Raw genomic sequence first — 24,814 nt, forward strand, 5'->3', positions numbered from 1 at the left:
AATTATATCTGTATTTTTCAGTTTATTAATTTCCATAGATTCTAAAAAAGATAGCTTAAGGCCTTTATTTTGAATATGTAGAATTTGAAACTCTTCATTGAAAAAATGATTATGATCTAGAAGGTGAAGTGCGTATGTAGAAGTGTCTGTTTTTCTATTGTTGAATGCCCTTTTGTGTTCTGCTATCCGTTTGTCAAAAGTTCTGCCAGTTTGACCGATGTACGTTTTCGGATAGTCACCACAAGTTAGTTTGTACACACCACTCTGTAGTTGCTTTCTCTTTCGGCTTTTATTGTTCTTAATATATTTGCTTAAGTTGTTGTTAGTTCTGAAAGCTGGTGTTATTCCTTTCTTTTTTATGTATCTGGCTATCTTTGTTGTTATCTTGCCAGTATATGTGAGAGAGCAGAAGGTACTGGGTTCTTTCTGTGGTGGTGGATACACTAATTTCAGGGCTTTCTTATGGAGTTTTTGGTTTAAAATTTTGTTAACTGTTTGTTCGTTATAGCCGTTGTTTACTGCTATTTGTTTAATGATGTTTAGTTCTATCTCGAAGTTATTTTTTGTCATGGGAATTTCTGTCAGTCTATGTATCATGCTATGGTAGGCTGCTAATTTATGTTGTGTAGGATGGGATGATGAATTGTGTATAGTTGTGTCAGTATGGGTAGGTTTATGATATACGGAGAACTCATGTTTGTTGTGTAGTCTGGAAATCGTTACATCTAGAAAGTTTATGGAGTTATTCTGTTCTGTTTCTATTGTAAACTCAATATTATTATGAAGTGAATTAATATATGATAGAAATTGGTCAAGTTGTCTGTTAGTTCCTGTAAAGCATACTAGTATATCATCCACGTATCTCCACCAATATAAGAACTGTTTAAATACGGGATGTTTAGAAATTGTTGTTTCAAGTTGGTTCATAAATATATCTGATAGCAATGGGCTTAGAGGATTACCCATAATAAGTCCTGCACTGTTGTTTGTGTATATTTGATTATTGAATTCAAAATAGTCTTGATTTATGCAAATTTCAAGAAGGTGTAAAATTTCAGATGCAATGATCGGATTTGTACTATTATGGTCTAAAAGATTTTTAACTAAAACAAAAGTTTCTGTAGGAGGAACACTAGGAAAAAGATTTTTTACGTCAAATGAAATTAGTCTGGAGTTGTTGGGCAATTGAAAATGTTGTATTTTATTAACTAGTTCTAGTGTATTTTTTACGGTGAATTTAGGTGAAAATTTAGTGTATTCTGTAATAATATCTGACAGTTTTTTTGAGATTTTAAGATCAAGTTAATGGCAAGAAAGCGATATTTTCCTTCGATATTAAGAGCGCGCCTATCTATTGTTTTCATGCATGATTTTTGGTGCACTAAAAGCGAAATTTACCATCAGACTAAATACAGCACACAAACATTTCATATAATGTTCATTTAGTCAAAAAAGATAATATACAACAGCTATAAAAAACGGTTATAATGTAGATAAATAATGTACTATAAGTTTTACAGTAAAAAATATTATTTTTTCAAGTACAAACCATAAACATTTCACTACATATATCTCATGATGATAAAACATATTATCAGTTATTTTTAAGTTTTTTTTTTCTTTTCATTGCTCCAATTAGTTTCTCGGTAAATCGTCCAACAGACAACAGATACTGGATCAATAACATTGTTGCTAACCATTTCAAATTGTAGTATCTTTCATTGTGAAAATATATCTGGTGAAACCTTTCACCACGATTCGGAGAAATTTAGTTTTAAGATACTGAAGTCCTTTACCATTTTTGTTCATAGCTTTCGCGAAATTTTTCATGAGTTCCAGTTTTATGTAAATTGGTGGCAGGAAAATTTTGTCTAGTGACACTGAAGGTTTTTTAGATACATTTTAACTCCAAGTGTTAAACTTTTTCTTTGTGGCCAATTTTATACTATGTAATGTTTATCTCTTGCTCGGCTGTACCATTAACATAAAACCCAGCAAAACTTCGACCTTCGTATCAGCACAGATCACAGATATGTACCTATAGGTATTGCAAATATTTTATTTCCTCAAGTAATACCTCCAAATTTGTATAATTTTATGTCATGTTTGTTACATGTGCGAGGAGCACTGAAGGATATTTATTACAATACAAGGTGATTTTTAAACTTATCTTAGAAGTATCAATAAAAAGTCTCCATTCTTCAAATGCTTCTGGGAAATCCAGTCCTTGAAGAAGCCCTGCAGCATCATTCAGTACACTAATGTATCATCCTCTTGATCCAAGCAATTGAGCCTTAGATGTTGATGGCTCTAAATCTCGGACAAGGTCATTAAAATAGGATTACTTTAGAAAGTAAGATTCTTTTGGTGGACTTGAAGATGCAGATAAAGTGTACTAAGATAAGAAAGCACAATGAAAAAACAACTCGCTTGAGTCTGCAGTAATATTTTAGATCCAAAAAACCAGATTTAGAACCAGAAATATTTTAATCATCAATCTTCTAGTTATTTTTTAGAAATACAGAAGTACCTTTGGCACGAGGAACTGAAATATATAATTTTATCTTTATTTTTTTCAAGAATCTTTGTGATGATGTCAAAAAAGTAGCCAATCATTTTCATAATTCTAAAGTTCAAATCAAAATTATTGGCATTGCAAATGACATCGATTTGTAACTTCCTTGAAGTCAACCTCTTAACGTTCTTAAGGAACTGATACAGCATAATTTTGGCAGTCTACTTTTATCCCCGTCATAGTTAAGAAATCCAAAATAGATCTTCTATGATTAGATATTGTTACATTTCGTTGTATTTTCAGGGTGAATTCACCAAAAATTGAACAGAAACAATCTGCAAAATTTTTTTTAGCGGTATTGCATGGGATAAGTGCTTGCGGCTTCGTGATACTCTTCCATAAATCCTTACCGGAAGGCCGTTGACGCCTAAAAAGGGTGTATATATATATTTTCTTTCATCTCTTGGTATATTTATTTTAGGGTTTATGGCAAAGTATTTTCCAGTTGTTTTATTAAACAGATTTGGAAAGAAAAGATTTGGAAAGAAAACAATCGACTCACTTTTTTGATATGCATCTGTTCCCTTATGAACCTCTTTATATGCTTTTATTGGCAATACAGTTTGTCTCTAATCCTTTTGTATCATAATGCCTATAATGCCTTGCAGTGCTACGTTATTGTTCTTATTACAAATTGGTCTGTTTCGTGTTTTATTATCTTATATTCCTCGTATGACTCTATGGTTCTTATTATGGTTCTATATCTTAGAACCAACCATACCATCATCATTTTGTCTAGCTCTTCTAAACTTAGTAGTAATCCTTCTGAGCAAAAAGAGTATCTAACTAAAATAACTTCGTGAATGTTTTTCTTAAATAATTTTTTATTATAAATTGATTCGAAATCTTGAGTATCTTGTAAAATAAACCCACCCAACTATTTCCTAGATGTACATTTTACTGTGAAAGCGACTGAAAATATTAATTACTGTATAAGGTAAACCTTATAGAACAATGTGTTATTTAAATCAAGAGAGGCTTTCGTAACAATATATATTTTTAAAATGATAAGTACATAGCACATACACGTATGCATATCAATATAGTTAAAAGGATAAAGCTTAGTAGGAATGTGTACTTGTGTGCCACATATCCATCACACGTCGTTTCTTAGGTACCAAAAAGTCTTAGTATGCTGTACGAGACGCCGATTTCCACATAATATACTTCTTCTAGTTTTGTTTATTGATCAAACAAACTTCTGCATTGTGGCCTGATGATGGGACATAAATTGTGAGTCCCGAAACCAGTAGCCTTTTTACCAACAATAAAACAAACTAAGATTGTGAGTATCGATCTTTTTCATAATCTTATTGTACAATAAATACAGTTAACTGACGTGACAAACTCGATGCGTTATTAGTACATATACATATATCAAAATAGGAGAGACGGTCGGTGCGAGGATGGAAATGGGATATGCCAATCAATACTCGGCCCGGTAAGGAACAGCTCAGCAATTAATCAGTGCTTAATCGCTGTGGCAGGACGGTTTGGCTTTAACTAAATACGTTAAGAGCCCGGTTGGCCTCCAGGCAACATTTTTCGTCCAGTTGAGTTCTTGACTTATCAATTCTGCTTCTAGTGTTCTTTTCCTTTTTTATTCCATTTTCTGTATTAACTTTTGATGTGTAATAAGAACGATTTCCCAATTTTTAAGAAGTTCATTTACTATTTGATTTTCACCTGACTATTTTGTTTTGTAACTTCGTTTCACCTGACTGTAACTTCGTTTTTAATTCCTCTAGTGGTTTTTCAATAAAGTATTTTGTGATGTATTTTCTTTCATCTGTTGTTATATTTAGTGTTTCTGGAAAAGCAGTTTCCAGTTGTTTTGAAAAGTTTATGTTTATGAAAAAAAATCGACTCGTCTTTTTTGATATGCATCTATTTTCTTATGAACCTCTATATTTGCTTTTAGTGGCAATAAAGTTGGTCTCTAATCCTTTTGTATCATAATGTCCATAATGCCTTCCAATGCTGCGTTTTTGTTCTTAGAAATTGATCTGTTTCGTATTCTATTATCTTGTATTCCTCCTATGGTTCTTATTGTGGTTCTATATCTTAGAACCAACCATACCATCATCATTGTATCTTCCTCTTCTAAACTTCGTAGTAATCCTTCTGATCAAAAAGAGTACCTAACTAAAATAACTTCGTAAATGTTTATGTTAAATAATTTTTTATTATAAATTGATAGTCACATTGAAAAAAAAAATCGAAAACTTCAGTATCTTGGACAATAAACCCACCCAACTATCTCCTATATGTACATTTTACTGCGAAAGCGACTGAAAATATTAATTACTGTATAAGGTAAACCTTACAGAACAAGGTGTTATTTAAATCAAGAAAGGCTTTCGTAACAATATACATTTTTAAAATGATAAGTACATAGTACATACACGTATGCATATGCAATATAGTTAAAAGGAGAAAGCTTAGTAGGAGTGTGTACTTGTGTGCGACATATCCATCATACGTCGTTCCTTAGGTACCAAAAACGGCTTAGAATGCTGTACGAGACGCCGATTTCCACAAAAGATACTGTTAAAATCCAATAAATATAAAGTGAAAAACGGCTGAGGATTATAATGGGCTTGAGAGCATATATTCAAATGCAACGACTCTCATATCTCTTAAATCTGCTGAAAGCTTAGAAAGATAGGCATGTCTGATTGTATCTTTTTATTAATTAAACTTGCTATAAATAGAATTACTGCCAAACTGGGAAATTATATGGTAGAATTATCGATGCAGAACATTTAATGATTTTGAAACGTACGAGATTGTCTAGGGTTTTTTGTTGTTGTTGTATGAAGCAGGTTCTTTCAAGTAAGGTAAATAATACGTGCATGAGAAGACCTACTTGGGCGGGCGGTTTTAACAACTTCTCTATTTTTCTTTGTTTGCGGAATATATATGTTGCATACATTGGTTGATAGTTGCAAGTGTTGATAGTAAAAAAATATTTCAATTGATGTATAATAAACAAGAATAAAAAACCGCTAAACGCCGTAAAAATGAGTGGCGCGTACAATATTCCAGCTACAAAAGATCTGATATAAATATTACGTGGCGCGAACATGTATTTTCATTTTGATAGAAAATAAAATTCTAGTTTTATTTTGAAAGATTTTTTTCCATAATATTTGCTAAATTTGAAATAAAACGCGCCACAAAAGAGTATCTAACTTTGATACAGTTTGCATTTTGAGGCTCTTTTGTGGCGCATTTTACTTCAAATTTAGCAAATATTATGGAAAAATTCTTTCAAAATAAAACTAGAATTTTATTTTCCATCAAAATGAAAACACATTTTCGCGCCACGTAATATTCAAATCATTTTACGGCGTTTAGCGGTTTTTATTCTTGTATCAGGAGTTTTTCAAAGTTTTTTATAAATTAAACGAATCGCTTATTTCAGAAACAGCCTAAGTCACATTTTGGCGATTTTGAGCTTATTACACCAACATGTATTTCTGTGGGTTACACATAATTTAATGCAGAATACACCTAAGTCTCGTAAGCATAGTTGATTTTATAACGATTTAAAATATTCATACATATTTCTGAAACAACCTTAGTCCCACAGAAATACATGTAGGTGTAATAAACTCCAAATCGCCAAAATGTGACATAGGTTGTTTCTGAAATAAGTTATTCAAATGTATGAAGTTGAATGTAATGTTTCTCGATTACACGTTATGCTCTATAAATGGTCGCCTTTGTCGCATTCTCTACCAAATGATCTAGTAGTTACGACACCAGACTTGTGATAAGACAATCCGAGATCATATTCCAGCCATCCTAATAATTATGGCCGGCAAAAGAACTCGGATGGCAAGATCAATCTTAGCGTCGTAATCACTACAACTACATAAACCATTTCGGTGATAATTGTTAAACGGATTATACTTTGGAGCTCGATTACTTCTGAACGGCTTAACCGATTTTGATAATTAGACTTGAGTTTGAAACGTATTGACAAGTATTTTATTTAGCGTATGGCTTAAGTATATCACAGAATATAGTTAGATTTATGCATTATACAATGCATCACAAACAGATGTCCAATTTTTTTATATATTCGATTGACCCTTCGGTTGCCATTACAAAGTCTATAGGGTCGCCTGTGTATGCTCTGCGTGGGCAGTCCTGAACAATGTGACTGATCGTCTGTCTTGCAGCGCCGCAGTCACAAGAAGGCGAGGGGAGTTTACCCCATCTGTTATACCCACAGAATATAGTTAGATTTATGCATTATACAATGCATCACAAACAGATGTCCAATTTTTTTATATATTCGATTGACCCTTCGGTTGCCATTACAAAGTCTATAGGGTCGCCTGTGTATGCTCTGCGTGGGCAGTCCTGAACAATGTGACTGATCGTCTGTCTTGCAGCGCCGCAGTCACAAGAAGGCGAGGGGAGTTTACCCCATCTGTGGAGGGAGTCGGCGCATCTTCCACAGTTTGTTCGAATTCGATTAAGGGCTGCCCAAATCTTACGGGGACGTTCAAATTCGCCAGGTTTCCCTATGATGTCCGGTAGACTATGGTAATGCGGATCTGTCCTACTTTCCCAATCTTCTCTCCATCGGGTATTTAAGTCAAAGTTGGATTGCTGCAGCGCTTGAGCAGATTGTAGAGGGGGTAACCTGGATCGGAGACGGTTTCCAAGAATATCGGGGATGTCGTTGTGGACTAGAAGCTGGCGACTGTCCATTATTTTGTTATATTCTTTAACCAATGCATGTTCGCGGCGTAGGTTGGGTGGTGCTATATTACTAAGGGTAGGTAGCCACATTGTAGGGGTGGGCTTAATTGTGCCTGTTATCATACGCATAGTACGGTTTAGTTGGGTGTCGACCAGGTGGGTATGCCTGCTATTTAGCCACACTGGAGCACAGTATTCTGCCACCGGATATATCAGGCCAAGAGCAGAGGATCTTAATGTTGATGCTGTGGACCCCCATGTAGTGCCGCAGAGTTTCTATATTATATTGTTGCGTGTTTTCAATTTTGCTGCTGTTTTCGTCAGGTGTTCTCTGAATGTGAGCGTTCTGTCTAGAGTAACCCCAAGGTATTTCGGGTATTTATTGTGTTTTAACAGCTTGTTATTAAAATACACTCGCAATTCTCTGTTTGCCAACTTGTTGTTTAGATGAAAAGCTGATACTTCAGTTTTTGTAGTACTTGGCTGTAGTCTCCATTTCTTAAGGTATTCGCTGAGGATGGATAAGTCATTCGTGAGAGTGATTTCTGTAGTTTCTAAAGATTGGTGGCTTGTTGCAAGGGTCCAGTCGTCAGCATATCCAAACTTCCGAGATTCGGTTTCAGGCATGTCAGCAATATAGAGGCTGAAAAGTAAAGGGGCAAGGACAGAACCCTGTGGAAGACCATTGTTAAGTTTCATCTGTCTACTCGTCTCCTTTCCCATTATAACCTGGAAGGCTCTGTTGGTCAGCATGTTGTCAATGAGGTTAATTATCTTTCTGCAGGGGATAATGCGGGCCAGTTTATATATTAATCCCTGTCTCCAAACAGTATCATATGCTGCTGTTAGATCTATAAATACTGTTGCTGTCTTTTGTTTCTTTTGAAAACTAGCTTCTATAAAAGTTGTTAATGACAGCACTTGGTCCGTACAGCTTCGATGAGGGCGGAAGCCAGCTTGTTCAATGGGGACATTTTCTAGTATCCTGTGACTAATTCTGTTGAGGAGAAGCTTTTCTAATAGTTTATATACCATGCTGAGTAGAGCTATGGGGCGGTAGTTTTCTGGCTTATCGTTTGATTTGCCCGGTTTCGGAATTGCAATTATCTTTGTTCGCTTAAGTGAGAAAGGAATGTTACCTGACTGAAGTATATCATTAAAGAACATTGCAATCCACTGTTTCGTGTATGCACCACTGTGTATCAAGAACTCTGGATGGATACCATCAAACCCAGGTGCTTTACCTGATTTCATTTCTTTCAGCGCATGTGTGATTTCAGAAATAAGTATTCTTGCTGAATATTCGGAGTTCGTTCTGTTCATTTGTTTTAATGCCCTTAAGTCTCTTTTCACGTTGGTAGTATGTGTTCGATCTCGTGGAGCTCTGGATAGAGATACTATATGGGAGGCAACCTTGTTAGGAGACATTTTAGACTCTCTGGATTCCAGCTGGTTAGCTCCTCCAATTTTCCGCAACAAGGACCATGCCTGCCGGCTTGATTTTTTGAAGTCAAGGTTTTCGACAGTCTTTATCCATTTTTGGCGTCTAGCTGTATCGATGTTGTGTAAAAGCTCATCGGCTATTTCTCGGTCACCACTTTCGAGAAACTTCGTGTATAAGTCCTCACATGTTTCAGTCCATCCAGGCACATATTCTTTGCGATACCCCCTAGGGATGGTTTTCTTGGCAGTGCTTATTACTGCGCCCACAAACCTCTCATAATGTTTGCTGGTTGGAGGGACCCAGCTCAAGGTCCGGTCTAGTTGTTCAGAGAATTTCTTCCAGTTTGCTTTTCTAAGATTCCACCTGGGTCGAGGATATGATCTAATTATTGGAATTGATATTCCGATGGTGATAAGCACCGGACGATGTTGAGTATGTGGGAAGTCTGCAAGGACACTTCTCGCAGTTGTTAGTGGTCTGTCATTGGTATCTTTTGAGACAAAACATAGGTCTGGGTTATATTCTTTTCTCCATGCAGCTGATTTAAATGTTCCTCTGTCTTTGGCATCAAAAACTAGGTATGTGTTTTGCTCTTCGGACCATTCTACTAGTGCCTCCCCATTTTCATCATTCGTGGTGTACTTCCACATTTCGTGGTGGCTGTTGAAGTCGCCGATGTATATAGTAGGATGTGGATGAGTCTTTAGCACTTCTGGGTTCCATGTAGTGGCTGGAGGTTTGTATATGTTAACTACGGTAATATCTCCAATCTTGGTGACTACTTCATGTATATTATTTTCATTGGAAGCAGAAAGTAGGAAACCATTTTCTATATTGCAGCGAATGTAGGTTGCGACGCCGTAATGTTTATCATAGGTGGCTCCCAGTAAATCGTAGCCAGGTATCTTTCCCCTTAAATCAAGCTGGACTTTGTCTTCAGTATGGGTCTCTTGTATGGCAACCAGGTCAATGTCGTTATCGTGTAGGATTTTTTGCAACACTTGGCATTTTGTCTGGCTTATGCCCTCGATGTTAAGGTGACAGACTCGGATACACGGTCCGAAATCTCTAGTCAGTTGGTTCTGAGAAGAACCTTTATTTGTTCCCATCGTATGTTTACGTATAGATAAGATTTCTGTTTGTGATCTGTGATGTTGGCAGGATATTGTTTTTGTTTTTCGTTCGTCTGCCGCCAAATTTTTGCTAGTTCATTTAGCGTTACCCAGGGTGCACCACATGGAGGCGAACTAGCATTACACCCCCATTGACAAGTAGTATCTGATACATCCAAAGTCAAGTGTGATATTTGAAGGTATTACAGGAATTATTGAGCTTGAAAAACCGTTTTCTCCATAAGAAATAGATTTGATCATACTTATGAAGCCTATAACTTAAAAATTCGAATTTTCCCAGATATGAGGTATACACTATTAGAGACGTCTAGAGTCCTCCTACAAACGCTCAGTTATTATTGGGGCAATTGGTAGGTTGAAATTTTGAGTAATTTTCGAAAAACCAAAATTTTCAAAGTTTAATTTATCAGTTTTTCGGCTATACTGAGCCAAGTATAGGTATGATCTTGACCGTTAACTCAACGTTATTGATTTGGTGTATTTGCGGTTTTCCTGTCTCTCCTTGAACCTAAGATATATACGCCCAAAAATATGCCATTTTGTATCTACCAAACCCTATAGCTGGCTTATGGGTAGTCAAAAGTCACAAACTACACCGTTTCTGAATCGGCCCTGACCCCCTCTTGAAACACAGAAAAAAAATTCGGATCGGTGTAACTTTTCCACATACATACATACATATCCACAAACATTTTCCCCTTTTTAAATAAAAACTGAGTCATACTTCTGAGCTCGGTAACTTTTGAATGGTATAATCGATTTTCAAAATTAGACATGCGTTGGAAAGGTAATGATCAGTACTATCAGAAGCCACAAAGGTCGGAATTAAATTTTTGAAGTTTTAGGAGTGTGGTATTATAATATCACCCTGTACAAAATATGTTTAAAACTCATTCAAAGTCATTAATCCATGTAGTATCTGTTCTTGTATCAATAACCGCAAGTAACATTGAATTGTCATGTTTTGTTATTATTTAAATGTGTATATAAACATTAACTCGGTGGAGAAAGATTATTGTACTCAGTATTTAATTATTGTACTAGGTCGTTACTGTTATATGTAAACACGTTGTTATAGTTAGTCATTGATGGAGTTGAGTGTAAATATAATGTATCTGAACCAAGAAAGAGAGTTTTAATTAGTTTGGACCTAAAAGGCATTATACATCACACTATTTAATACAGGAGTATTGGGGACGAGAACGAAAAACAGACCTTAAATGGAAAGGGCCGTAAAATCCACACCCTTGAACCAAAATGGAGAGTTGCCATATGGATGGGCGAGTCTTTTCCTAAACTTTAAGATGGGATTCGGTCCGATTTTCAATTCCGTCAGATTTAGAAAATCGAAAATTTCGTGTATATTATAGTGTCGCATCTAGGGGTATTGTGCGCCACTGACGAGAACTGCCGTTCTCTGGTAATTAAGCGAAAAATGTGGGATTAGTAATTAATGAAAATAAAACTAAATACATGAAATTGAACGAGGAAACTGGAAGAGGACTAATAATAATGGGAAAATCTAAATTTAAAGAAGTAATCAGTTTAACTACCTAGGGGTAACAATAGGAAAAAGTAGCAAAGACAGAATACAAGTCAGAATCCAGAGGGGTAATCAAGCTTTTGGAAGGAATAAGCAATTATTCAGATCCAAAAACATCAGTAGGCAAACAAAAATCAGAATGTATAAGACACTGATCAGACCAGTTATCACGTATGCAATGGAAACCACGATGCTGACAAAAAAAGATGAAGATGAAGAAGATCTAATATAAGTAGAAAGGAAAATAATGAGAACAGTATTGGGACCAAAAAGAACAAGCGACGGAGGAACAAAAATGAAGACAAATGAGGAAATTCAACAATATATTTACATCTGGGACTTCTCATTTTTTTAGTAGATGTCGCTACAGCGTCCGATACGCGAATTATTTTTATAACTCTGCTTAAATAGGCAGCTTGGTTTCGTTTCGATGTAGAGGTGTTTATGTAGCCCCACTGAAGAGGTCCGGAGAGACCGAAACGAACATATGGGGATGGTGGATCATCTCTGAACTGAAATGAAACATAAGCTGTTTTTAATTTTCATTTTACTCATATTTTGAGTAGTACACGGAATCAACTTTCATTAGAATTTTTTATAGACGAATAGACGGAATGTGACTGCATATTGTAGAGTCCCTTTCGTCTCATTTATTCGTCGTCTCATTGCCTTATAAAATGTAAAAGGCAGAGTTTAAGGGATGTTACCAGAAAGTGCTTCCACGAGAATTTTCAGATTTATTGTTTACATCTGGGACTTCTCATTTCTCTAATAATATATGTGTTTAGTTATTTAAAATATGCTTAACACATAATATAAATAGTCCTGGAAACCTAAGCTTTTCACCTCGCAATTTTTATAGAATGGATCGATTTGCTTGAAAATTTGAGAATAAGTAGTGGATAGTCCATGTATCAAAAGCTATATGATGCCGAAAGGCGCTTTTACCATGGGGGTGGTTGCCATCCCATCTCGGAGGTGGAATTTTTTTATTATATTTTGACCGCAAAAGTTGATAAAAACGTATCATTCTAAGCAGAAAATGTTATATACATTTTTTTTATAAAATTAATAGTTTTCGATTAATTCGCTATCGAAAGTGTTAATAGTTTTATATCGAAAAAATCAATGTTTTTCGATATACTCATTTACGATTCGCTCAATTTTTGCCGTAGAAAAATTTTTTTCAAACCAAATTCTTGGGAATTAAATAACCTACAATTTCATATTTAAACATTTTTTTTGTATCTCTGATGCTAATCTTTCTATTCTGAAGAAAATGGCATTTTTTACCAAACTACAAAAATTCCGTATTCGCTTTTAACTCGTTTTTTTAAAACTAATCATTCTAAGCCAGTCAAACTTTTGGAATCTGATATTAATACATAAATAAAGAAGAATTAATAAGGCCAACGACTAAAAACACCGGTAACTTACATTATTATGCTTCCAATTGGACTTCTCCTTTTGTTTTCAAAAACATATATTGATTTTTTACCCGTAACTTTTTTATTTTTTATCTTAGAAAGTTTGGTAAAAGAGAATGTTGTAGGTATTTACAGGATCTATAAGTCTTTTAATATTAAATCTTTTTAAAATTCTCATTCGCAAAAAGAGGTGACTTTGAAAGGGTTGGTAAAGGTGGTTTTTGCATGGTATTACAAGTTTTACTTATCAATAGCTCACTCAATTTTTGCCGCAGAAAAAATTTTTGTAAACCAGGTTCTTGGAAATTAAATAATCTACATTTCATATTTAAAAAATTTTTCGTATCGCTGACGGTAATCTATCTATTCTGAAGGAAAGGCCATTTTTTCCAATCTACAAAAATTCGTTATTCGATTTTAACTCCATTTTTTTAAAAACTAATCACTCTAAGCCGGTCAAACTTCTAGAACCTATTAACAATACATAAATAAAGAAGACCAAATAAGGTCAATGACTAGTTTTAATTAGGATAGTGATTAGGGGGTGGCTTCCGATCACTTTTTTGCTGAAAAAAATAGGACTGACATTCTTTTCATAATAAGTCACTTAATTTTTGAGCTAGATACTTTTTTTTATTTCTGGAGATAGATATTTTTAAATAGGTACCTTAAATTAGTTTGAACAGGTTATCCTCGAAAAATGCATAGCTTTCCCGTGTTTTGACTTTGAAACTACAATATTTAGCATTTGACGAAGAAGAGCTAACATATAATAAAGTATAGCTCGATTACTATTGGCCTTAAAGAAAATAAAAAAAAAACAGTTTAGTTTATTTTTTCAAAAGTACCTACATTTTTGTTAAGTAAAGTTGTTTTGATAAAACGAAAACTTTTGGAGTTATTAGCAGAAAACTTATTAAAAACATTGATTTTTTCGATATAAAACTAACACTTTCGATAGCGAATAAATCGAAAACTATTAATTTTACCAAAAAATGTATAGAACGTTTTTTGCTTAGAATGAATGTTTTTACCAACTTTGCGGTCAAAATATAATAAAAAATTTACACCTCCGAGCTGGGGTGGCAACCACCCCCATGGTAAAAGCGCCTTTCGGCATCAAATAGATTTTGATCCTTGGACTATCCCTATCCACTACTTATTCTCACATTTTCAAGCAAATCGAACCATTCTGTAAAAATTGCGAGGTTTTCTATTTTAAGCTTTATTACTTGGACTAAAACTCCTAATCAAAACTTAGAATAGAAAATTTAGGATATAGAAAATTACGCTCATTTTCATAGTTGATTTTTTCGTGAACGGATTAACGGGTTCCGCTAATTTTTTTTTATTATTTTAGATTTTTCTTTAGTGTCTACACAGTTGTGCAAAGGTTTACTCAAACTTCTTTTTTGTTCTTATACCGGGTGGAAGAAAAGAAATGTTTTTCTTATGTTAAGTTTCAGACACCCTGTAGGGATGATGAGGTACAAATGTGACAATACATCAGAATCGTATTGTAGTCTTATGTTTTGTGAACATTTTGTTTTTTGAATGTCCCTGATTTCTTTAGAAACAAAGAAGATAGGGGTGGTTTTACTCTTTAACATGTGTTTTAACTGAAACAAAACTAAATTAACAATAAAAAATAACAGTTACCAAAACTTTAAAACAGAAAGGCACATAAGGTACACAGTTCTTACCGACACCTATTCGCGGTGTGCAAGTACTTGGAGGCGATACGAGAAACAATCGTGCTCGAATAGCGGAGAAATCTTGCAACTTTCCTAAATAAATCATATCGTCAATTGAAATGTTCAAATTGACGTATATTTCATACCTACTGTCATTGAAGAAGAAAAACACGCTGAAAATGCGAGCATTAACATAACGAAAACTTTGTTTATTTACGTATTTTAATTCGTAATATGGAAAATTGCTATTATGAAAAGTAGTTTAGAATTAATAATTATGTTTTAATGTGCAATTATATCATTATAATTTAAATGTTATGAACTATAAAGGTAGTTTACTCTTGATCTAAATTTATATTTTTATATACCTCACGTAAAAATAAATAAAACTTTATATAATATGTTGGTTGCATCATAAATCTTAGAATATGAATAGCTTTTTATGAAGAATAACTTTCCTTCGTCAAATTAAAAATAAAAGAGTTATAAATGAAAATGTTGGTATCCATTATTTCAGAAAAATCTTCAGATATGTTTTTCCATTAGAATTGCACATATCAGACCATAATTTTTTATACCAAAAAATATTATTTCATATACTGTCGGCTCGCTAAACTCAGACACAACTGACAAGTGATTTTAGTCAATAATTTTGCCAATTTTGGCAAAATTTGCAAAAAACAAAAAATGACCTACTAAAATCAATAGCCAGTTGTGTCGAGTTTAGCGAACCGACTATACAGGGTGTCCAGAAACTCTACCGACAAACGAAGACAGGAGATTCCTCAGAATAATTTTAAGAGAATTTAACCACATTCACCTAGTCCGAAAATACTTCCTAAGGGAGTTAGAGCTCTTTGACGATGGCGTCTTGCAATTAGTTTTTCTTAAATACCTCCAGAACGCTTTTAGTTAGAAAAAACGAAAATTGGTACACATATTTATCTTCCAGAGATAAATCGATTCCATCTATGGTGACTTTGGGTGGTAGTTTTGGGTGGGGCAACGGTTATTTTATCGCATAACTTTTTTGTCTTTAACTTTTAAGCACTTTTGATACTGGATTATTAAATTGTGAGGTATTCTAGTACTAAAAGGTACTCTTGCTTTAAGTCGATAGGACACACCGTTTTCTAAAAAAATCAATTTGAAAATTTTTCGTTTCCTGAATTAGAAAATTTTTTTGAAAATTAAAAAAAAAACGGTGTATTTTACCAACTTCAAGCAAGAGTAACTTTTAATACTAGAATACCTTATAATTTAATAATCTAGTGTAAAAAAGCCTTAAAAATTAAAGACAAAAAAGGTATGCGATAAAATAACCGTTGATCTACCCAAAACGGACGCATATGACCGGTGCTAGAAATTCACAATTAATAAAATCGATTCATCTCTGGAATATAAATAACTGTACCAATTTTGGTTTTTCTAAATATTTTTTTATTGAATTTTTTTTGATATTCAAACAACGAAAAATTTTCAAATCGATTTTTCTAGAAAGCGGTGTATCCTATCGATTTAAAGTAAGAGTACCTTTTAGTACTATAATACCTTACGTTTTAATAATCCAGACTCAAAAGTGCTTAAAAATTGAAAACAAAAAAGTTATGCGATAATATAACTGATGCCCTGCCCAAACGGACGCCTATAACCGGTACTAGAAATTTGCAATTAATGAAATCCATTTATCCCTGGAAGATAAATATGTGTACAAATTTTCGTTCTTCTAAATAGAAGCGTTCTGAAGATATTTAAGATAAACTAATTACCAGACGCCATCTTCAAATAGCTCTAGCTTCTTTAGGAAGCATTTTCGGACTAGATGAATTGCGTTAAATTGTCTTAAAATTATCTGAGGAATCTCCGTTTGTGGGTAGAGGTTCTGAACACCCTGTATTTTAATTTCATAACAAATGGAACAGTCCATTTATTATAAAGGGTAGGCCGTATACTCGTAAATATATACCTACTTGATAAATTATTGCTTTTTAAATAAATATACTCAAATTGTATTTTTTAACATCTTATTTATTTTATATAATAATTAAATTTACTATCAAATGTCATTGATGTTTTATTAATACTTAATAATTTAAAATTTAGTTTGACATTCACGAAGTGTCAAACTCAAATGTAAATAAACTATGCTTTGCTGAACAAATTGAGATTAAAAAGTAGCCTACTTCCTAATCAACCATTTGAGCTAACGTTTAGTGCGTCGGTAGGAAATAACCGGATTGTGACGTCACATTTTAGACTTTGAGGTCGATTATCTCGAAGACGGTTAGAGATATCGAAATGCCGTTTTCAGATTTGGATTCAGAAGGCAAAACTACATAAGAATCCATCGATACATCTGCTCTAAGTATTGCAGGAGCGGCAACGCAATAACACACAGACTTTTGCAAATTTATAAACGAAAAGTTTTCGTTGATTATATGTTGCTCCACAATATTGATATGATAAGCAATTGTTATATAAAGGTAAATTTAAATAGTTGTATTTTGCTTGCAGTACTGCATTTTAATAATTAATTTTCTTTACTACATACATTTGTTTACCTTTTAATAACATAACCTAAATCTTACTTTTTCTTCTTTTAATTTTTTGGGATATGGCCTTGACAATTATCCAGCAACCAGGACCAATATGATTGGCCAATATAATTAAAAGTGCGAAAAATGTTGCTGAGCTATGAAACCAGGTGTCGCGTTTCCGAACTTGCACGGTCCCAATAAGAATTATTAGTCGACCAGGTAAGCGGTATGCACATGCACAGCGCAACATAAGAGAGACGAAATTGTTTAAGGAAGCTCTGTGATGTTTTGGGGTGGAATTTCCTTGAGAATAAGTACGAATTTGGTGTCTACGTGGAGGCTCTTTAAATAGGGAGAGGTACATTACACCGATTTTTTCTTTAAACAATCTGTTCCTTTCGCACGATATGTAGCAAATAATTTCATCTTAGTGGTATGATAATATAAGATATGCCCTCCTCACGTATTGCATGTCGTCAGTAAAACACATATTAAAGAGTAAAACCGTCTAGTTTCTTTGTTGTTAAAGATATCAGAGGAATTAAAAAAATAAAATATTCGCAAAATATAAGACTACAAAACACATGTTAAACTACAAAACCGTCTATTTTATTTATTTCTAAAGATATCAGGGACATTCAAAAAACAAAATGTTCACAAAACATACGACTACAATATGATTCTGATGTATACTCACATTTATACCTCGTCATTCCCTACAGGGCGTCTCAAACTTAACATAAGGAAAACATATCTTTTCTTTCACCCGATATAAATACAAAAAAAAGTTTGAGTAAACCTTTGCACAACTGTGTAGATACTAAAGAAAAATATAAAATAATAAAAACAAATTAGCGGAATCCGTTAATCTGTTCACGAAAAAATCAACTATGAAAATAAGCATAATTTTCTATATCCCTAACTTTTGACGAGCAGTTTAAACGTTTGTCTGCTGAAAATCTTAAGTGGTAATTTGTGGTGATTTTGGAAACTGGTACCAAATAAAAAGAAATAAATGCACAGAGCAAAATCTCAGCGCCTCCAATACAGAATAGTTGTCATAACATTTCTTTTAATACCATACGACCTTAACAATATCTTGCGCTCGTGTAGCCCACGTTGATAATGTATCCCATTATAACATTCTTTGTGTCGCTGCCGGTTTTATTGTTTTGTGATTATAGCGGACCTTATTGCTCATTAACATTTATTTACTGTAAGTATATTGATTATATGAATGTTTACATTGCTTATAAATGATTGCTTTGTTAACTGTATAATTGATAACGAGCAATCAATAACTACCTTATGTTTCATTACTTATTGAAATGTAGCTAATTAATGTCGTGGGTACAATGATAGGTGGGTAACTGCAGTTTGCATTTTTCTCTTGCATTTTTTTCTGTCGATCTGGTTCGGCGTATAATAAGTAAGTAATATATCAGTACTAACACAAATCGATAAATTGTCAAATTAGACCAGGATATTTAGGAAAAAATAAATCGATTTTTAAATATAGCACCTATCAACTTGCAACCTTTTGCATTGTGTTAGGAAAAAAGTCTACAATAGAAGAATGGGTGGAAATGCATAGTTGAATTTACAGTGCATAAAATGCATCCAAAAGTGCATAAATGTGTCAAAATCAGTATATTAAGGGTCATACTTTGGGGTTTTTTTTAGTTCGCTGAACATGAATACGCCATTAGAACAGACTTCCGAAGCACCTGGTGCCCAAAGTTACTGCTAAGGCACGTAATCTTTAAAAATTACGAGGTTTTAGGCATTAAATTAGTCGAAGAGATTACTCCGGAGTTTTTGGGGTGGCTGAACACGAATATACTATCACAACCAACCCCCGGAGCACCTAGTACTCAGGGTAACTGCTTTGCACGTTCCGGGCACCATACATTATATACTAAGTAATAAAAAATAGGTTTGTTTCACCTCTTTAAATTTTTCAAAGAAATTATTGTAAATATTAACTTACCAGGTGGTTGTTGTTGTTTTGGAGCAGGTGCGGGATTTTTTAATCGCTGAGGAAACTTAGGAACTTGTAGAACTACTGGTGTTTTAATACTAAGATCTACAGGCTCCATCTGAACAGGGGGCCCTTCCGCCTGTAACAAAAATTAAAGGTTATAAATTACAAATAAACGTTACAATTACAATAAAAAACTACCCAAAAATATTTTTTATTTGGTACTAAAAGTTTAACTCCACCTTTGTCAATAATTTGTCAACGTCACAATAAATATAAATACATAAATAACAATAGTGTAAGCGTTCTGTGTGCTTAAAAGATGTATCGAATTTTAAAAAAGACTGCTCTAAAACCAGGCACCTGCTTACAAAAACCATAGCAAATTATGACGGACACGAATAGTACACGTGGTGAGACCGCTCCCGTCTGAAAAAAATCTGATTCGGTTTCTTTGTGGATTCCTATTCAAAAAGGTCACCTTTAAACAAATCTGAAGGGTGCCGGGCGGAAGTTTTGGGCAGAAATTGTTTAACCAATTTTTTTAAACAAATATAAAAATCACCTTTTTTGACCCGAAAAATATTTTTTTAGGTTTTTTGGGTCATTCTAAATAAGAAAGGTATCTTGTGATGTTTCTCAAAAATTGATAGTTTTCGAGTTATAGGCGATTTAAAATCTGAAAAATGCGAAAATGCGCATTTTCAAGGCTTAGAACTCATATTTATATTAGTATTTTTGAGGTTGCCAAATACTTAAATTGTAGTTTAAACATTAATTTTCAAGATTGTGAAAAATTATCGGATCTAACCTTAATTTAGATCGCCGTTTTTAATTGTTAATTATGCGTGTCAATCCGATTTTTTTTGCCAATGCGGCGGGCTCTATTTCAAAAATCTCCTATTTTCTTCTTAAAAATATATTTTTTAGATTTTTTGGGACATTCTAAATAAAATATGTTTTTTGTTATTTTTCGAAAAAGTTAAAAGTTTTAAAGTTATAAGCGATTTAAAATTCAAAAAATGCGAAATTCGGATTTTAAATCGCTTATAACTTTAAAACTATTAACTTTTGAAAAAACCTATCTCACAAGATCACAAGAAACCTATTTTATTTAGAATGTCCCAAAGAATCTAAGAAATATATTTTTCGGAGGAAAATCTGAGATTTTTGGAAATAGTGCGCGCCGCACCGGCAAAAAAATCGGATGGGCACGCATAATTAACAAAATTAAATAACGGCGGTCTAAATTAAGGTTAGACCCGATCAGTCTGTAGAACCTTGAAAATGAATGTTTAAACTACAATTTGAGTACTTGGTAACCTCAAAAATACTAATTTAAATATGAGTTTTTAAGCCTTGAAAATGCGTATTTTCGCATTTTTCAGATTTTAAATCGCCTATAACTCGAAAAATATCAATTTTTGAGAAAAATCACAAAATACCTTTCTTGTTTAGAATAACCCAAAAAACCTAAAAAAAATTTGGGCCAAAAAAAGGGGATCTTTTGTATTTGTTTAAAAATAGTTATTTATGAAACAGTTCGTGAAGTATGCTTTTTGCGAACCCACGCGATGTTTAGAGCACGAACGACAACGGAGCGAGTGCTATACATCGCGTAAGTTCGCAAAAAGTACTTCACGCACATTTTCATACAATATTTTATCTATGATGAACGAATAAAAAACTGTAACTCGTTCGTCACTGAAATTTATTTCTATTCTACAATTTTTAGACCTTTGACATTTAAAAATTCTGACTTCTTTCAAACCATACAACTGTCAAAACTATTGTCGTAATTTATTGCTCATTATCATTGCCATGACAACGCGAAAGTTAAGGATATTTGATTATATGAAAGTGTGTCAAAAACAGTGCTAAAAAGTAAGTCCCATTTAAAATACATTGTTACTTCACGCACACTTTAAATACTACGCGCACTGCTATCTATAATGACAGTTTTCACAAACTAAAAACTTATACATAATATGACATAGAGTAGATAAAATTGTTTAAACAATTTCTGCCCAAAAATTCCGGCCGGCACCCTTCTGATTTGATTAAAGGGGATCTTTTTAAATAGGAATCCACAAAGAAACCGAATCAGAAATTTTTTCAGACGGAAGCGGTCTCACCACATGGGCTAGAGGCAACTTCTCTGTTTGAGAAGCCTTCAAAAATCCGTCAAAGATTTACTCCACATAATTAGTCCAGCCTGGATAGCTTGTGACCTTGCATGTCGAGCTACCCCAAATCGTATTATTCTAACCGTTAGGGGGTCAATCATCATCATTATCATCCAGCCTTCTGCATCCAAAGTTGAACATAGGCCTCCCCTAATCCCTTCCAGTTCTGTCGACCCTTTTGATGTCGACTCTCCATCGTGTAGGTGATCTACCTCTACTTCTTCTCTCTGCTCGTGGTCTCCACACTGTAATTTTTTAAGTGTGGGGGTTCAATAGTAGTGTATATTTAAAACAGCGACTGAATTCCGCCGTTTAGTTATCCGCTATCTTGCTTTTTACGGAGAACAGTTGTTGCTCTCTCCGCCATTTTCAACTTTTCGACAAAAGTGGTAGGAACTGAAATTGTTGCAAATGCAAAGTGGTAGGAATTGAAAATATTGCAAATTCGATTTGCTGCAATTTTATATATAATTTTTTTCGTGCGGTTGATATTTTCCGAGTTACGGGGAGAAATTGTGGTAAGAGGGGGAGCATAATTATTGAACTGAATCTCGTTTATTAATAACTTTACGACATAGTAATTGTGCATAAACAAAAAAGGAAGTAATTATATTTTATATTATACCTTTAACTAAAATATTAATATTGAAAGTTTTAGGTTGGTTCTTGTTTGTGGCTAGCTAGCTGCTGATGACGTCAGTGTCTAACGTTCGTTAATCGCTTGTGTCTCGTTAAGCTTGTCACAGGTATAGGAACTTAAATGCTGACTGTAAAATCAAAGAAATCAAAATTGTGTAAAATTTTATTCTCCCCATCTTTGTTTATAAACATTTATGTCGTAAAGTTTACACTACTATTGATCCCCCCTAAAGGGGCAGCTCTCTCCATGCAAGGTTAGGCATTTTTTGTCTATCCTGACTGAACTATATATTTATATTTATAGTGGTCACCGAGCTGTCGAAGATTTGTCCCGCTTTCGGTAAAAGAGCAAATATAAGTTTGAAGTGCCCTTTTTGTATAACGCTATTTTTGTCTAATTCTGACTATTTCTTTCCAATTTTATCTATCTATTAATAGCCAATATACATTATCTCCGCTGGTCATAACGATTAACATTTTTTCACATTCACAATTCTTTAAACTAATTTTATTTTCACAATAGTTGTTCCGTATGAATTTTGCTTTATGTTTCATTATATAAGATAATTTTCTAATTTGCAACTTTGAGTACAAATAGCCTGACATTAACGTATTATTAATTGATACTAATAGCAGTATATGTATCAAAACATGTCCAATTTATAATCAATGTTTAGTATGTTGAAAGCTGCAATTAAACCTATTTTAATAGTATTTGGAGGTATCTGGAAGATATATATAAATTTCAAGAAAATTTACAGCTACATCACTTGTAGACTTTTATCGCTTTACATAAGGAAACATAACTTTTTGACATATCTCTGCTGGAGGTGTCACTACAATGTTGCGATCGCCCCAAGAAATAATTTAATTACATAGAATTATTTAGATTATTACAATATTTTAATTGCCGAGTATCAACGTCAGAAATGTACTTAAAACATTGCACTTTAGCATACTTGACATTCCTAATGTAGCTTTACTACAATTTACATTTTTATATTTACTGGCGTTTTATATGAAAAGTTTTATTACTGCTACGTGTGTATTATTGATAATGTGTTCAGATGCGCAGTGTGGTTGAAATCCTTTCAGGGATTTTAGTTATGTATAAAAGTAAACTAGAAACTAAATTTATATTTCTTTGTAGCATACAGTGTGTCAATTTGAAAAGGTGCCACCCTACAGAAAATCTAAAAACATGCAAACACGTCATATTTATTTGTGAGGGGGACATTTTGTAGACCAGTTTTCAACTAAATTACATCAACCCTCCAGCGCAGCGTGGACAGACACAATCCCCAAAATATTCAATGAAAAGAAAGGATGAGTATACAACGAACTACCTTTTCAAAAATACCACATACATTATATTTCTTTTCAGTACCTTTGGAAAAATCTTGGACTCAATACTCCAAAAAATTTTGGAAGTTTTGAACTCGATACTTAACATCTTTACAATTTTACGTGATTTTTCCAAAAATAGGGGAGCAAGGGGCTAGTTGTAACAATTTTCATAAAATCAAATATATCTTGAGAGCAATTTTCTTAATTATCACTAATTTAACACTAAACGCTAATTTAACTCTTTCTGAATAAAATTGAACTGAAGAAAAGTTAAAAAGACTGGTATTTTTTTAATCAACTAGCATTTTACCAAAAGAAGTGCATTGTTACAACTTACCCCGCGCTTGGGGCTAGTTGTAACATCTATTGGGGCAGGTTGTAACAGTATGAAAATTGGAATTTTTTGGTATATTTCGAAGAAAATACCAACGTTGGTCCTGTTGATAGATTTTGCTCGACTTAATAACGTAGCTTCCGGTGTTCTTAAATATAAATGTTGATTTCTACGCATAAAATTTTGGACCCAATCTGAACCAACTGTATAATTTTGATAATAAGAAGGAAGTTTCTTAGCACTGAGTTTCACGCCACATTTGTAATCCAGTTTTCGCATCTTCATGGGAATTAGGTCAAAAAATATTTCGGCGCACTTCAGAATATGTATACGAAGCCATTTTACTTTATTCTTGGGTTGTAAAAACTATCCCTGGTTTCGTATAGCCCACTTGTAGACTCTCATTGTTTTTCTTTTTTTTTACATATATATCGGTTTCATGACACTGTCCGAAAGTTTTATTTTCTGATTTTCTTTTACATTGTCTCATTCTGGAAGAAAAAACTAAATAATACGTTTTTATATTGTAGATAATAAATTTAGTAAGATTCAGCGCAATTTGTAACATGTTACAACAAGCCCCAACGTTTTGTTACAACAAACCCCATGGCACACTTTTGTATATTTATTAAAATAACTGTAAAAATAACTTCCTAATAGTGAAATCGTTAAGCAACATCAAAGTATAACTAAATTTAGAAAAGAAATGAACACCAAAAGTTTCATTTCCGTTTAAAACAATAGCAATAATCAAAATTTTATGAGTGTCAAATTTTATATTACATCATCTAAATGAAGCACGTGCACAAAACTACTATTTTCAACTATCGGAGGATGACTAGCTAGACGGTGTCATTTGCAGGGCGATAAGAAAATAAGACTGAGCCAGCTAAATTAGTTAAAAACGGTCAAATAACCTATGAAAAATCCGTGTTACTACTTACCCCTGTTACAACAAGTCCCTTGTTCCCCTACTCCAAAAAAATACAATACTAAAAATAGTCCAATACTTAAAAAAATTAAATTTGGAGTTCAATACTCCAAAAAATGAGGAGTTCTGAACTCGATACTTAATATTTGTACGGTTTTAATTGATTTTTACAAAAGTACTGGAAAGAAATATAATGTATATGGTATTTTTGAAAAGGTGGTTGAATGGTCTTTAAAATGAGATAACACTCAATAACCATTCCATTAAAAATTTTGAGAGGTGTGTCCACCCCCCGCTAGAGGGTTGATGTAATTTAGTTGAAAA

The 24,814-nt window shown here is 33.5% G+C and overlaps 1 protein-coding gene across 2 annotated transcripts in view; it reads right to left on the minus strand.

Moving 5' to 3' along the window:
• Positions 1-24,814, minus strand: part of LOC114332543 (Krueppel-like factor 5) — a 663,198-nt gene that overhangs the window by 233,158 nt on the left and 405,226 nt on the right. For both annotated transcript variants that reach the window (XM_050643496.1, XM_050643497.1), the window contains exon 4: positions 19,063-19,192. In XM_050643496.1, the coding sequence (XP_050499453.1) occupies positions 19,063-19,192 (130 nt within the window). The remainder of the gene's footprint in view (positions 1-19,062; positions 19,193-24,814) is intronic.

This window comes from Diabrotica virgifera, chromosome 2, assembly GCF_917563875.1.
Source record: "Diabrotica virgifera virgifera chromosome 2, PGI_DIABVI_V3a".
Lineage (NCBI taxonomy): Eukaryota > Metazoa > Arthropoda > Insecta > Coleoptera > Chrysomelidae > Diabrotica > Diabrotica virgifera.